The sequence below is a fragment of the Eumetopias jubatus genome, unplaced genomic scaffold (assembly GCF_037043125.1).
Source record: "Eumetopias jubatus isolate StellerSeaLion01/CBP00866 unplaced genomic scaffold, mEumJub1_p1.0 scaffold_14, whole genome shotgun sequence".
NCBI classification, from domain to species: domain Eukaryota; kingdom Metazoa; phylum Chordata; class Mammalia; order Carnivora; family Otariidae; genus Eumetopias; species Eumetopias jubatus.
The window spans coordinates 2,666,453-2,683,687 of record NW_028274820.1 but is presented as its reverse complement, the minus strand read 5'-3'; the positions used below and the strand labels follow the sequence as shown (position 1 = coordinate 2,683,687).

Below are 17,235 nucleotides of genomic sequence, written 5' to 3'. Positions count from 1 at the left end.
AACTCGGGAAGATTCTTAGGGGCTGTGCAGGGACAAGAGGGAGAGAAGCCTAATACACACGACTGGCCACCAGAGCAAAGATCCGCCAATGTCACCGGCAGGCCGCCGCCGCCTCCCCAGGCCAGGTGACCGGCTCCAGCGTCCTCGTCTCTGAGGTGAGTCCCAAGACTACTCCAGCAGACGCTCCCTACAAGTGCCATCCACCCGTCCACCATGGTGGCCCCAGGACTGAGCTCACTGTGGGGAACAGCAGATGTCCCCAGCACACACCGGCTACACAAACTCATGTTTGCCCACATTTCCTCCTCAAAAATATGCTCTCGGGGGGCGCCTGGGTGGCTCAGTCAGTTAAGCGTCTGCCTTCAGCTCAGGTCATGATCCCAGGGTCCTGGGATCGAGTCCCATGTCGGGCTCCCTGCTCCGCGGGAAGCCTGCTTCTCCCTCTGCCTCTGCCGCTCCCATCTGCTCCTGCTCTCTCTTACTCACTCTCTCTCTCAAATAAATTAAAATACATATATATTCTCAGGTAACATCCATGCGTTTGTTCTCCGGTACCCAACACTACTGAAGACAGAGGGCAGCTACCTGTATTTTATCATCTACTGTTGCTGGCGAGCAAATGAGCGCCAGATTTTTGTAAAACAACTTGGTTTCATAAACATATTCCTAGTCACTGACCCACACACACAAAAAAGCCTGTGCCTTTTCTCTAAAGATAAAAGGACTCTATCCTCAGAAATGATTTCAGTGAAATATAAAATGATATCCATGAAAGCGTCTACGGCAACATTTCTTTATTTTTAATCCTGACAATGGTCTACATGCCAAAAAGACAAGGCTGAGTAAGGAGGGTCTGAGAAGCCAACCACACATCCCTGGGCTCCCCAGGAGACCCTCCTAATGGCCCAGGTCACACCAGCGCAGGAGCTGAAAAGCAACCACCACAGAAGAGAGAGGATGCTCCCCGCAGTCGTGGTTTGCTGCCAGCCCCAAAGACAGAGCAGGAGGTCCTCCTGGGGACACGGCTGGAGTGCTCTCGAACTGTGGCCCCCCCATCCGGCCCAGAGCCTTTCCTCCCTCCACTGGCTGCTGGACGCACGAAGCGGTGCAGAAGGGCTTCTGCCAAATCCACACTCTCCCTCTGCCTTCGCGTGGACCTGGCCCATTTGCACTCACACCCATGCCGTTGTTCACCCACACTGGCTAAGCACGATCTTCTAGGTCTAGGGCTTGCGCCACGATCCTTCTGGTCAAGGGATGAGGCCAACGTATGAATCAGGAGAGAGAAAGGTCTTCATCTGAACCGATTTCATGGAAGAGAGGAGAAAATGTAGACAATCTCTGCCTTGTATTTTCTTTTGTTTTGTTTTGTTTTGTTTTCTCTGCCTTGTATTTTCACGATGAGCCAAGGAGGGCCGAGAAGTGGGTGATCAGAAGGAGCAATCTGGGCTGAAGACTGGCCTCCAAGCTGCTGACCCCAGAGCAAGCGGGCAGCACACGGGCAGCATTCTGGAAACGGCAACAGGACAAATCTCCGCACAGAACCAACCGGTGATGCCGTCCCGGCCCCCAGAGGACAGCCACGAGACACAGGGAAAACCAACCTAGGAAAGACGGGGGAGAGCGAAACCAAGGAGGATTCCAGGGAAGGGGCCAGAGCGGAGTCAGGAATCACAGAAGGAAGAAAACTCGCTGTTGCTCACAAACATCCCTGAGTCTGTACACGTCAGAGCCTTTCTTAGAACAGGCAAAATTATTAAAAGCAGACTAGTATTTAACATACCTCATAAAATCTGGAATTCCAATTGAAATTGGAATACGCACTCAAGAGTTCGCAAGAAGCTTCTTAAGAAGGAAAAAAAATTAACGTAGTTTCAGATAACTTCTCTGCAAAATTAAAGGTCAGTGGACAGTGGAGCGCAATCTATAGCTCTGAGAGGCAAATAGTATAAACCAAGAATTCCTACGTGCAGGTCATCTCCAGATATCCAAGCAGAAAGAATGCAGGCTACCTGAGAACGCTCCTAAAAAATTTCCTGGAAGCCCGCCTGAGTAAGAGTTAACTCAGTGTAAGAGTACGATACATCTCTGATACGATCCAGATGGTGCTGAGCCACGAAACCATTCAAATAGAGAATTGATTTTAAAGTTTATTTTAAGTCATCGCCACACCCAACGTGGGGCTCGAGCTTACGACCCCGAGATCAAGAGTCACACACTCCATTGAGGGAGCCAGCCAGGCGGCCCAAGAATTGATTTTTAAATAGTAGCTAACAAAGTCTTAAGTGTAATCCAGATGCCCATGGTAATTCTTGAAAATAACTGTGAAAATTATAAAGTTATAATAGGAAGGTTATAAGTGAAATTAGAAGCCCCAGTGGCTGATGATTATGACACCGGTTAATGGGATAGTAATCTATGGAACTGTAGGCTCCATCAGCGATAGAGGGGGCAGGGAGGCAGGCAGGCAAATGGGAGCTCCCACCTCAGTAAGAAAGAAGGACTCTCATCATTAAGTGTAAGAACGTAAGCTCAACACTGAAACACAGAAGGGAGGGCGAATGGCACGAAGCATGTGACTCTTAATCTCAGGGTCGTAGGTTCGAGCCCCACGTTGGGTATAGAGACGACTTAAAAATAAAGTCTTCTTATTTTTTAAAGATTTATTTATTTGACAGAGAGAGAGAGAGAGAGCACAAGCAGGGGGAGCAGGAGAGGGAGAAGCAGACTCCCCGCTGAGCAAGGAGCCTGATGCAGGGACTCGATCCCAGGACCCTGGGATCACGAGCTGAGCTGAAGGCAGACGCGCTTAACCAACTGAGCCCACCCAGGCTTCCCTAAAAATAAAATCTTAAAAAAAAAAAAAAGTAGAGAAAAACAGCAAAAGAGGAAAAAAGATAACCACAAGGACAAGCGTAAATTTTAAAACTGTAACAGAGAATCACAAGAACCCTAAACTTGCCACTCGCAATAATAACTTTGAATAGGTCCAAACATCCAATTCAAAGGATTTCAGACCCAGTTCGTTAAGTTATTCAATAAGTATCTATATTTATTGAGTGTCTGTAAGCCACGTCCGGGTGTAGGTGCTAAAAATGTAGCTATGAACAAAATAAACGATATTCTTTTTTTTTATTTTGAAGATTCATTTATTTATTTGAGAAAGAGAGGGAGAGAGAGCACATGGACAGAGGGGAAGGGGCAGAAGAATGGAGAACCTCAAACAGAGCACAAAGCCTGACACAGGGCTCAATCCCATGACCTGAGATCAAGACCTGAGCAGAAACCGACTGAGCCACACAGGCGCCCCCAAAAGCTCTTTTCCCATTTAAGATTATGATCTATTACACAGACTCTATGAAAGGCCAACTGGATTTTTACACTGGACTAAAAACAAAAGATTTAAATATCAAGCAAAACCAAAAAAGCTAGAAATGGTAACAGCCACCAAAATAAAATTCGTGGCAAAAAGAACATGATTTATTCTGGAAAAAAAAATTTATGATTTACCATGATTAAAATTCACAGACTCGGGAACATATCATCAAAATATATGAAGTCAAAAGGACTAGAAATAATGAAGGAATTTGATAAGATTGAACAGTAGGAGACATTAAGGCTTCATAAGACCAGGCGGAGAGTACTTGAAAAATCAGGTCGTGAAAACAGCCCCGTTTTGGGTTAAAACCTTGGCTCTGCCTCTTATCTGCTGCATGGTCTTACCCAAATTATTTAAACTGTCAGCTTCGAGCTTCGAGAAAAGTGGGGGTAGTGGTTGTGGTGATATTAAGATAAATGAATATTCTGACGTCTCGAGGCCAGGCCTGGCCCATAGTAGATGATCAGTAAACACCATCCACGCAGTCAGACTGCACACACGTATGCAGACCATGGGTGGTGTTACTGATGCAGCCAAAAGAGAAGATCTAAAAATCTTAAATCTACAAATAGAGAACACACACACACCCCAAATACATATGTATATTTACATATGTAATGTGTTTTATATATTTATAAACATATATATTTTTTGTATAGTCAGTTATTGCAATTTAAATTAATTCAAATATCCTAATTTCTCTTATATATGCACACATACCCTCGTTTTCCAAGAAAATTTTACTGAAACGAATACGCAGTAAAATCCCAAACTATAGAAATCGTTTAGGTGTGTATTATGCAATTAGAATTTGTTAGCCAAGGTTGGTGTGAACAACACTGTTTACATTAGCAAGTTAAAATTTTTACTTTGCTTTTTTAAAGATTTCATTTATTTATTTATTTGAGAGAGAGAGAGAGCATGAGCAGGGGGAGGGGCAGAGGGAGAGGGAGAAGCACACTCTCTGCTGAGCAGGGAGCCCCATGCAGGACTCGATCCCAGGACCCTGAGATCATGACCTGAGCGGAAGGCAGACGCTCAACCGACTGAGCGGCCCAGGTGCCCCAGCAAGTTAAAATATTTTAAATATCACAAATAACTCCTGAGTTATAGGACATTATTTAGGAAATGTTCCTCTAGGGAATAATGCAGACATTAGCTATAACAACATACTGGATAGAACCAAAATTCAGACTCAAATACGTTTGTTATTAACTAAAAAGTGAAAATTAGTCAACATAGCACAATAATACAACAAATCTGAGGAAAGCAGAAAGAGACTGATAAAAATAAATTGTGAAAAGAAATGACTTCAGGGGCACCCAGCTGGCTCAGTCTGATGAGCACGTGACTCTTGATCTTGGGGTCGCGAGTTCAAGCCCAATGTTGGGTGTAGAGATTACGTAATAATCCCCATGATGACTTCCCCGGGCGGGCAGGCCTTGGTCCAGCTCCGCAGAGCGGCCCCACAGAGGACTTCCCCTGCACCCAAAGGGCAGAGCCCGGCACCACCAGTGGGTCCCTGGGGACCTCTGCATCCAGCTGGCCACAGCTGCGCTCCTCCCGGTGGGGTCCAGACCCCGATCCTGGCAGGGAGGCCATTTCTAGGGCGGTCCCTGCTTTCCCTCGGTGCCCCCACCAGGCCCAGGCTGCATTGCTCAGAGCTCCCCTCACATCCCCAAGACCTGCTACTCTGAGGTCTTGTTACGGTCATAATTTTCCTATGAAACCTTCCTTGCTTTTCTTTCTGATTGGACCCTGACTGACACCCTACAAACTAACCAGATGGACACCGTGCTCAGAAAACAGCAAAAATGCGCACGCCGTGAAAAAAACACTAAGGAGAAAAGATAACGCAATTTCTGATGTCAAGATCACGTCAAACACTGGAAACTAGCTTTAACACCAGCCTGATATTTAACAGAAGAGAAACTGGAGGCTTGCAGAGCTGAAAGCAGCGAGAAGCCACAGGAGCTGACCCCAGGGCTTTGGGGAGGTCAAGGCAGGGGGCCAAGACTCTCACACTGCGTCTGAGGCGGGGATCCCCACGAGGCCCATAGAGTGGCCACGGTCAGCAGGTGGGGTGGCACCCCCACTCGGGCTCCCGGAGCCCTGCTGTGTCCAGTGCCCATGCCCCTGGGACACCTGCAACCCTGGGTCTGGCTCCCCATCCCAGAGCGGCCGGCACGCACGCCAGCCACGCCAGCAGCTGCAGGCTGCCCTTGGGCTCCAGAAACTCGCTCCAGGCGCACATGAGCAGGACCCACCGGATAGACATGCCTCGTGTCTGCTTCCGCGACTTCAGGGCACACTACTGTCACAGTCAAAAAGACATTCTTGGTCCTCTGACAGAGGAGGTCTCCGGGGACCCCAGGGAAATGGAAGAACACTAGCTCCGACGTTTAGGGAAAGCGTTTTAATTACGAAAGCACTATGAACTCCTCCTCTGACGGCCCTGAAAACAGAGATCTGCAAACTTCAGTGCAGACCGCCTCACGGGCAACGTCTCATCAGCACGCTGTGCCAGGCTCTGCAGGGGACACAGACAAGTCAGGTGCGACCCTGCCCTGGGGAGCGAGTTCATGGGCCACGAGGGTGAGGGGAGAGCTCCTGTGGGAGCCCACGGCCAGGTGACGCAGAGGAGCGGCCCTGTGGCTGGTCTCTGGGGGTCTCCTGCCTGTTTTGCAGACTTAAGCCCCATGTTTCATGCAATCATTAGCAAACCAGCCCTCCCCGGGCTCCTATCTGCCATGCGATTCTAGATCTGGCTGCAGAACCTGAAGGACAGAGTTCAAGTGGTAAAAGAAAGTGGCAATGTCCCGTGTGGGATCATGTCCTCCCAAAATCCACTCCAAGCCTTTATTTTCCTGTCTGTATAATGGGGATAATAGTACTTCCCTCCTACAGTTGTTTGAGAGGTCAATGAGATGGTCCTGGCAGGGGCCTGGCCAAGTGTGGATAGGGGACAGTGATGACCGTGGCAGGGTGCGCTCCCTGACCATGCTCACCCCTGCTAAGTCATGCAAGATGACGGCGGATCGGCACCTGAGTACAATGCCACCATGACAGACGGGGCACCCGCTGGACGCGGGGGCTCAGAGAGCTTGGCACAGAGTTGATTCTGTCCCTGGCATATTTAAATACACGGTTGCCTTTGACTGAACTGGGCACGAGAGCCATATAATCACCATGCTTTGATTCATCCAACACCCATTTGCCCTCTGTGTTCTTGGCACTCTGCTAGGCCCTGTGGGGATGGCGGTCGAGACAACAGACACACACTTCTCCTCGCAGCTCCTGCTCTCAGACGCTCGGCCCAGGCCGTCCTGCTGCGGCCGGGCTGAAGCCACCCTGGCGTCAAGGCCCCCTTACCCCTTGCGGGAGCAGGTGCATGGCCAGTCACCAACCTCGGCTCAGGACACAGACATCAGAAAAGTCTGGCTTCCTTGCCCCCATGCTGGGAGAGGCTAATTCAGGCCTGCCCCCCTGCCTGACCGCTCTGCTCGGGCCACCACAGTCCTGAGACACACGGGGTGGGGGGTCGTGAAGGCCAAGTGCGCTCTGCTCTCAGCTTCCCCACAGCCCACAGCCCCTCCGCACGCAGCACCATCATCAGGTGCTGGACAGGGTGCCCCTCCTCCGTCCCTCTCCCCTCTTAGGCTCCCACCCCATCTAGACACACTTCTCGGCCTCAGTACCCGTGACATTCTGCTGTGACGTGCTGTCTCCCTGTTCTTTAATTTGGCATCAGCCTGGGGCCAAGACCAAACACAATTCTGACCCACAAAATTAAAAGAGGATACTGATGGATTAGGGCCTCTTGAATAATAATGTGGAAAGACCATGGATTCCTGCCTAAATGCTCTTTAGTATGAGCTGGGTACCCCCAAGAATTTGTAGCCATTTTTTTGTCGGGGTCCGGGACGTGCTCAGTGGAAGGGAGCATCCCCCAGGGGAGCCCAGGCAGGCAAGGGCATGGGAAGGACCCCCAGGGACTGCAGTGTATCCCCATGAAGATCGATCTCCCACAGGAAATCCTGGATCTCCCTCAGGCCTCCCTTTTGCTGATCGAGGAAGAGCTCTCCAGAGGGAGAGCGATAAGCCCAGGGTCACACAGACAGTCGGGACAGGGAGGGCGACGCCCAGCCTTGCCGGCATGCACGCCTGTTTTTACCACCACCATGCTTCTTGGTGACACCCTCAGTGTCAGAGGTTGAACCCCCTGAAATTACATTTTTTCCTACACACATGGCCATTTTAGGTGGTCCTCCTAATAGCGAGTAATGCAGAGAATGAAACTGAGTACTAAATAATTTGCAACATCAGGCCCTGCACCCTACAGAGTCTGTTGCTTCACTTAACACAAGTGGCAAAGCTTCCAGGGTCTCCCAGCCACATGGGACTTTAGACCAAGGGTCTAATGACTGGATCCAAGTTTCATAAAACTAAGTAGCCAGGGCCAACTGCCAAAATAAGGTTAGTATTTTCAGTACAAAACCAGGATATCCACAAGCCAGGTCGTGAGCCGCATCGAATGAGTGAAAAAGATACCAGCTCCTGTTAGGGCCTATGAAATCTGAAATGGGATGAGCCAGAATCGGGGAAATCTCTGGTTTTTCTAGAATCTTCCTCATTCTCAGGCAGCATGGGGCCTCGAGCCCTTCCCACAGCTCTGTCCTGGCCAGCCCGTGGCCTCCCACAGCCGATGGAGGCCTGCGCGCCCTGCCCTCCAGACGCCTCTCTGTGCGGGAGGAACAACTCACCTCTCACAGTCAACGAATCCCTCATCTCACAACTAAATTATTCTTTTGCTTGTTTTCTCTTCCCCACTGCAGGGTGGGCTCTAGGAAGCAGAGGTGTTCATACTGTCGTATCACAGAACATAGCACAAGACGTAACCCCTCACTATATATATTACCAATAACACTAATGGATAATATATAATCAATTAAGAAACTCAAGCCTTATTTTCTCATTTTCTTTCAAGAGAAAAATTCCTTCCAGTTTTTTTTTTCTTAATTTTACTTATTTAAGTAATCTCGACACCTGACATCGGGCTTGAACTCAGGACCCCGAGATCAACGGTTATATGCTCTCTGACTGAGCCAGTCAGGTGCCTCTTATTTTTAAAAATTAAAATTTATGGGGCGCCTGGGGTGGCTAGGTCAGTTAGGCATCTGCCTTCGGGTTAGGTCATGATCCCAGGGTCCTGGAATCGAGTCCCACATCGGGCTCCCTGCTCCGCGGAGAGTCTGCTTCTCCCTCTCTCACTCCCCCTGCTAGCACTTTCTCTCTCTCTGTCAAATAATTAAATAAAATCCTTTAAAAAATAAAATAAAAATTGAAATTTACAAGAGAGCTGTGATATAGAGTCATTTTCTATGAAATTCTTAAAAGACCCACAGCCCTTAAAATTAACAAGTCAGGAAACAACAGATGTTGGCGGGGATGTGGAGAAAGGGGAACCCTCCTACACTGTTGGTGGGAATGCAAGCTGGTGCAACCACTCTGGAAAACAGTATGGAGGTGCCTCAAACAGTTGAAAATAGAGCTACCGTATGATCCAGCAATTGCACTACTGGGTATTTACCCCAAAGATACAAATGTAGGGATCCGAAGGGGTACATGCACCCCGATGTTTATAGCAGCAATGTCCACAATAGCCAAACCGTGGAAAGAGCCAAGATGTCCATCGACAGATGAATGGATAAAGAAGAGGTGGTATATATACACAATGGAATATTATGCAGCCATCAAAAGGAATGAGATCTTGCCATTTGCAACAACATGGATGGAACTGAAGGGTGTTATGCTGAGTGAAATAAGTCAATCAGAGAAAGACGTGTATCATATGACCTCACTGATATGAGGAATTCTTAATCTCCGGAAACAATCTGAGTTTTGCTGAGTGGTGGGGGGTGGGAGGAAATGGGGTGGCTGGGTGATAGACATTGGGGAGGGTATGTGCTACGGTGAGCGCTGTGAATTGTGCAAGACTGTTGCATCACAGATCTGTACTTCTGAAACAAATAATGCAAGATATGTTAAGAAAAAAAAAAGAAAAAGAAGATAGCAGGAGGGGAAGAATGAAGGGGAGTTAGTCGGAGGGGGAGACGAACCATGAGAGACGATGGACTCTGAAAAACAAACTGAGGGCTCTAGAGGGGAGGGGGGTAGGGGGATGGGTTAGCCTGGTGACGGGTATTAAAGAGGGCATGTTCTGTGTGGAGCACTGGGTGTTATGCACAAACAATGAATCATGGAACACTACATCAAGAACTAATGATGTAATGTATGGTGATTAACATAACAATAAAAAATTAAAAAAAAAAAAAAGACCCACAACCCTTGAAAGCTTAACCAGGAAAGGAATCCGCAATAACTCTGGCGTTGCCCCAGGCCTGTTACAAGTGTCTCTCTGGAGAGACTAACTCCTGGTGTTTATCTAGATTAATACCATTTCACTGTGAGAGTAAGAATTTCAGTAACTACCCCTGCAAAGTAATATTTTCAAGACAAAAACAGAAGTTATTGACAACATTCAGAACGCAGGGGGGTCCTTGCAGCCCCTGAGCTGTCACGGGGGGAACAGAGCCCCAGGTTGCCCTCTGTTGTGGCCCCACAGGACGACCCCGGGGGTGTGCAAAAGACAGATGGACCAAAACTAACACCACTGCTCATGTGACCACATGCTGACGCTAACTTTTCCGCTTCTAAGTTAGTAGTATTTGAAGCTTGAAAGTGGATCATTGGGAGAACTTGGTGTCTCCTCTTCTGGGCAGGACAGTCAGATCAGATCATCCACATGTCTGTCGTCTGTGAAGCCCCCAAAAGGAGCCTGCAGGCTTCCTTACAAGCCACCGCCAGACACGAAAACGAAACACAAAATACAGCACCATCCTTTCAAAAGAAAGCACAAATATGAAGAATTGCAAGTCTGATAGTGCATGGGTGCGGGACATTACCAAAGGTCCAGAAGGGAAACCAAGCAGAACCTCATGATGTCTGGATTGCTCCCAGGGAAGCTGATTCCGCCGCCACCTGAGCTCCTCCTCCACAGAGTGAGGCTGACAAAGCCTCACAATCGAACTGGAAACGTCACTCACCAGGCCCCGGTGGCACCTACAAACACGTCTGGTCTGACTCGTCCTTAACTGCCAGATGCACCAAGCAAAACCGACGAGCCTTTGTCCTCCACCTTCTCCTGGGACCACAGGGAACAGCCTGCCTTTCTGTCTAATTGTCCTCACGGCATGGGCTCCTCCAAATAATACCTCCTGCCCCAACGTGTCCTCTAGGACAGCGACCCGGAGAACAAGGAGCCAGAAGAGGCCAAGATGAACCATCGTCAACACACGAAAACTTCATGCATTCCAATCTATACAATGCTGCGTATCTTTAAAGACCCTTTCCTGATGCTCTGCTTGTATGGTCGATAAGATTCTCATTCATTCAGACTTAACTTTTTTTTTATTAATTTATTTATTTTAGAGAGGGAGAGGGAGAAAGAATCTCAAGCAGACTCCCCGCTGAACATGGAGCCTGACGTAGGGCTCGATATCACCACCCTGAGATCGTAACCTGAGCCAAACCAAGACTCAGACGCTTCACCAACTGAGCCACCCAGGCGCCCCCAGACTTACCTTTTGAATGACCTCATTAATTTCTGGGGTATTTGGTGTGTACAGTATTTTTCCGTGTAATATAGGTTTTAGGAAGGACCACACCAAAGCGCCATTTGGAGACTGCAGAATTTCTTGATAGAGGTTCAAGCAAAACGGTGCTATCACAATTAGAAGAAAAAGAAATTACTTACAATACGGGATGCACAGGCTAATAGTGACACGCATCTATATATCCATGACGCCTCACTTTCCAATGGGTGATATGGATGCATTTTTCATGCCACAACTAAAATTGGGCAGTAAATTCGAGAATAATTTTTCTTGTTGCTGTCCTTAGCAGTTCTCGCCTTGTAAGAAATTTCGAGATACTGTGTTTGTTTCGGTAATTGGAAAGAAAGGAAAGCAGGACCTTCACATATTCAAACTAAGTCATCAATAAGAGCACTAATTGATGACAAAGACACCTGCAAATAGTAATAGAAAGAAATGCATCTGATCTTTAATGTAGAAAATCATCAACACCTTACAGGATTGGGAACAGAATTAGGCTTTTCCTATGAAATTAGCTTTATATATTGCTGCTGAATTTTTTTCCCTGCACCTACACAGCCATGTTGACCTTACTGCTTTTGATATATTAAAGCGCCTTGTTTTCACTCAAACACTTGATCCCTCAAGGTGGGGGATCAACATTGCTGTGTGCTAACTGGTTTCAATCAAAAGTTTACTCAACTGACCTGTCTAATCAAATAGGTACCACCATAAGGATTAGTAGTAACCAAATACTATAAGGTTTGTCTTTGTTTTTTGTTTTTTAAGTAGCCCCATGCCCAGCATAGAGCCCAACATGGGGCTTGAACTCACAACCTTGAGATCAAAACCTGGGTTGAGATCAAGAGTCGGACACTCAACTGATTGAGCCACCCAGGGACTCCAAAACATTATAAGGTTTTAAGCTAGTGATGAATACTTCAACTTGTTCTTTTACCCCTGAAGCGGACATTTAAAATGGAAATATCTTAGTTTTGATATCATGATTCCTGACACCCAAGGTATGAATAGTGCTGTTGTGATTATTTCCACTATTCATTACATCTTCCCAAATTCTGTTTGAAAAGGAACAACCAGTTCTTTTTATTCAACAAGTACAATAAAATTGATAGGAGGAATTCCCTGAGATATAAATTAAGAGCATGACTACATAATAAGTTTTTAAACTGTCATTTATAAAGATTGCTCTTACTGATATTTTTTAAAGTTACACTTTATAAGCATAATTTAAACAGTAACAATTTTCATTTCAGAAAAGACAAAACCATATATATGTACACAGCAAGAAATCTGAAACCAGGAATCCTGACATCTGCCACTTGAGAGCTGTGTGAACTTGGGTAAGTCACTTAACCTTCTCTGAGCTTCCAGTATGTCATGTGGAAAAAGAGGGTACTAATATTGTCTATGATTAGTGTGACAATCATTTGAAATACAATGTATGAAAGGACCAAGAAAGACTGGTCTTCCATGGTAGCTGAATGACCGGATGGATGAATGGTTGAGTGGGTGGATGGATGGATGGATGGATGGATCAGTGGATGGGTGGAGGAATGGATGGATGATTAGATGATTATATTTGATGAGCAAATAAAAAATCCTCAAGAGGAAGAATGAAGGGGGGGAAATCAGAGGGGAAGATGAACCATGAGAGACGATGGACTCTGAGAAACAAACTGAGGGTTCTAGAGGGGAGGGGGGTGGGGGGGATGGGTTAGCCTGGTGATGGGTATTAAGGAGGGCACGTTCTGCGTGGAGCACTGGGTGTTGTGCACAAACAATGAATCATGGAACACTGTATCAAAAACTAATGATGTACTGTATGGTGATTAACATAACAATAAAAAAATCCTCAAGAAACCCAAATGCAAGAAAAAAAGAAAAAATGAGAATTAGAGAAGTAGAAAACACAAATTATCAAATATTAATAACATTAACATGTTTTTATACTGCCAAATTATGTTATGCTTGGCAGCTGTCCAAATCACCCATTAGCTGATGAGCCCACTGACACACTGTCTCTGGCTGGGAGGTCTTTGCTATGTGGCTTCATATCCTACACCCTCCAGCTCTGCAAACCACCACTCTCCTCCTCCTCCCCAGTCCCACCAACACTCTGTCCGTCCCGGACATGCCATATGTAAACACAGATTTAAATGTCTATTTTTTATATTAAATAAATTTTTAAATATATAATACATAATTTATAACTGATAATATATATTTCATATGTATACTTGGTAGGCAGGTGGTAGGCAGAATCCTAACACGGCCCCTGGATGAACTTCAAACCTTGACTTGCAGACAGAACCCGTGAATATGACAGATGCCATGCACCTGGGTAGGTACACAGGCACGGTGAAGGAATTCTGAAGATGTAAATAAGGTCCCCAATCAGCTGAGTTGATGAATTCATCGAAAAGAAGATTAGCCTGGCTGAGCAAACAGGTAAACCTTTTAAAAAGACTGGAAGCCAAAAACAAACTGAGGGTTCTAGAGGGGAGGGGGGTGGGGGGTTGGGTTAGCCTGGTGATGGGTATTAAAGAGGGCATGTTCTGCATGGAGCACTGGGTGTTATGCACAAACAATGAATCATGGAACACTACATCAAAAACTAATGATGTAATGTATGGTGATTAACATAACAACAAAAAATTATTTAAAAAAAAAAAAGACTGGAAGCCTCAGAGTCAGACCCCCCCCCCCCCCGAAGCCCGGTCTGTTTCGGACCCCTGGCTGACCTGTACTGGTGAGGGGTCTGGGCACAGAGACCAGCACCACCATGTTGGCCCCTGCAAACCAGCTATGCCCTACAACAAGGAGAAATGTATGTAACCTCCTCCAAATCTGCCTTCTATGAAGCTCAGTGGCAAAGGACCATGGATTGATAAGGGACTTCCTGGCCCCACTTTAGGTGGATCCATTCTAATTAGAAAGGCAGTTGAGGGTTTAGGGTTTGATCAGTTCAGCATCCCCCACCCCCCCCAACCAGTTATGCCTCTTTGGCCACATGATATCATCTCTGATCACGGCGGTCTCATCCATGACACGGAAAGAATACTGGTATCACTTCCCCAGCAACGCAGAGAGAGAATGAGCCTGTGCCCGCGGGCACCAGGGGCTTCCAAAGCCACCTGCCAGGGCAGTGTCTGGCAGCCTTAGTGAAAGCGAGGGGTAAAGCTAACAAGCCGGAGACAATTGTCAGCCGGTGTGTGCCCACCTTCACACAGAATATTCCATACAGAGCAGGGCTAATGGCTGAGACGCAAACCAATCTCAACGAACGCTAATTACTGTCATCTTACTTGAATCTTCAGGAATGTTGAATTTTTCTTTGTCCCCTCCCAGGAGCTCGTTAACTCTGGGCAAGCTAAAGAACGAGTTAGAGCCGCTGAAGAATGGCGCTTGCTCCTTGCAAACCTTCTTCATCACGAACTGGAAAGAACCGAACGCTGAACTTCTGGCCTGCCCATGTTGCAGAGCCTGAGAACATGAGGAAAATAAGCAGCATTTCAACAAGTGACGGAGACTCCTGAAAGGAAGCCCGTTCTCCAACTCAACATAAGAGATGTTCAACAAGTCCAAGCACGCAATCTCTGCTTCGGACGTCTCTGACCTCGAAACACTCTGCAGATCATGCGGTGATTTTCCCTGGCCTATAAACCCATCACGGAGACAAATGTCACATGCACGCGCACCAGCAAATCCTCTTCCGTCTGGTGCTAAGTGATCGATCCATAAAATATCACTCACTCCGACTAACTAATGGCCTTCATGTGCATTTCTACTGCCAAGTTACCCAGACACTTGACAGGTGTCTGCATCATGCCTCAGCTCACGAGCAGAGCTCTGTCCTGCCCGAGGCTGCTGAGCACCTTGCCGTCCACCGCCCCAAGCCTGCACCTCGGCCTCTGTGTGTCTCCCACACATCTGCTCTCCCCACACAGCCCCTCCTGGCAGACGGCGTCCAAGCAAAAGGTAGCATCACGACGCTGACTGCATTCAAGTTTGTGTTTGTATGTGCAGCAAATAATCTGTAATTTGTAAGCCAATTATTTATATGTAAATAAACGTCTGAAGGTTTTTGAAAGCAATTTACTCTCGGAATTAAGTTAAACAGGCCCTTGGAATCTCATTTGTGCTAATATTCGGTTTAGTGATTTCTGACTTCACAGACGACGTGTGAGCTATCCCCAACCACCACGTGCGTGCGTGTGGCTCAAAGAAGTCCCCGTTCCCTGGTTCTTATGTCTCCAGAGCCACAGAAGGTACTCCTATTCCTATATTTTGTTCCCACATGCAGAATTTAGATGCTGGAAGAAAGAGATACACAAGCAAAAGCGGCAAAGACAAAGACACAGCAAATCTGAATTTTTCCCCGGGGGGCCAAGAGCAAACACGTACCTGTTGGAAGTCGGGCGTGTCTAGCAAGGCAGTGATCTTATACGCCTGAAGAAATTCGGAGAGGTATTCCAGAACGTGGCCGGCTTTGGCAAGCAGGTGGCTGAGTCTGGAGACCACCTCCAACAAGGAGCCGAGTGCACTGTGGGCTTCTGAAGGCATCAGAGTCTCGAAGGAAAAAAACACAACACGAGAAATAACCAACATCGGACTTTGACTCTCATGAGGATTGCTTGAGCAGTGAAAACCTGGTTATTTGACTGTCTTCTTTCTAGAACTAGGGAGACGACTTCACTGTGCCATATAAAAGTCCTCTTTATTAGGGCACGCCTCGCTCAGCGTTTTGGCACACAACTGCACCCACACCGTTCAAATGTAAGCCAGGGATGGATGCAATCTGTTGTTAAAATTCAAATCATTTTCACAGTATTTCTCTTTATGTTGGAGGTGCCTAAAGTGGGCATTTAAGAGGTCAAAATAGAACAATACTTACATGGGAAACAAGTCCCACTTAACCGCTGTGAACCATTTCTACTTGGCCTCCTCACCCCTCCGGGTTGTGCTAGGCATGCTCATTCTGTGGACGAGCGGACAGGGGCTCGGAGACCCAAGGACGTCCAGGAGTCTCACAGTTAGAAGGACAGGGCCGGGCATCTAACCCAGGACTGTAGAAGCAGCCGCGCCCTTTGAAACCTGTGTGTGCTATTACCCTGGCCCGCTAAGTATTTTCACTTATCATTTTCCGCTCTGTTCTGGGATGCAGATTCCACGTGGGCGGGGATGTGTGCCTGCCCCATCACTTCCGTAGCCACAGGGGGCAGGACAGCATGGGTGGTATTATGGCTCAGAGTTTGCTGGATAAATGGATAAATGAGCCGACGCTGCCTCTTCCCACAAGAAGGGAGGAATCACGGCTAGCGTCCCCCTCCTGGGTTCACTTGTGCACTGAATTTTCAGGCTGAGGCCCTGACTGTCCCAACTTCTTATTCTTGGTCATTCGCATTCTGCACCTGCCCCTGAGCTGCTGGTTCTGCAGCTGACCTGCAGGCCCGAGATCATAGCTCTCTCCTTTCTGGCCGGGCTCTGCTAATAATGATGTCCTTCCGGGGTCAGTGGCCCAACACTCGGCCACCAGACACGGGTGTGGGCTCCACCTCTTTCTCTGCTCGCCTTTCTCATCGAACCCACACCCCATCCTCATGCCCCTCCGCAGAGACTTATTTGGAAGCACAAATTTCACATGGGTGGCTTCTGTGTGCATAACAGAACGGCACTGAAACCCTGGCTCGCCATCGGGCTGCATCTGTGTCTCAGGTGGTGCACGGTGAATTTGGAGGGGGTACTTGATCTGAAAGTTAGTACTTGTCCTCAGAATGTGTGTGCGTGTGTGTAACCCAATACTTCCCCACGGGAGGGAGACCACAAAGGAAAGAGGGTTGGGATGGCAAACCTCCCCTTTTCCTGACCCCAAAGCTCTTCTCCCAGGTTGGAAGCGCCCAAAGCGCCCTTGCCAGATTGACAACACCTGTGGCATCTCTGATTAGCCCAGATGTTGCCAAATCCATCCCTGGGGAGAAACAGGGAACAAGACCAGTCCCTAAGGGTAGGGCTAAGTTTCTGGAAGCATAAGTAAGACTCGAACAGTGGAGGACAGAAGACAATGAACTTCTAGAAGAGGTAGAGCCCAGAGGGCAGTCAGTGGAGGGGTAATCGGGGGTGTCCCCGGGTCAGCCGTGCTCACCGTCCACACGGGCGGTCGGTGGAGGGGTAATCGGGGGT

At 47.6% G+C, this 17,235-nt stretch overlaps 1 protein-coding gene across 1 annotated transcript in view; it reads right to left on the bottom strand.

The window, feature by feature from the left end:
- The window catches only part of ABCA13 (ATP binding cassette subfamily A member 13), a 315,259-nt gene that overhangs the window by 242,697 nt on the left and 55,327 nt on the right, over positions 1–17,235 (bottom strand). Inside the window, exons 14-16 of the mRNA XM_088018679.1 lie at positions 15,460–15,624; positions 14,361–14,538; positions 11,023–11,162 (exon numbers count right to left, since the gene is read on the bottom strand). Coding sequence (XP_087874805.1) covers positions 11,023–11,162; positions 14,361–14,538; positions 15,460–15,624 — 483 coding nt within the window. The remainder of the gene's footprint in view (positions 1–11,022; positions 11,163–14,360; positions 14,539–15,459; positions 15,625–17,235) is intronic.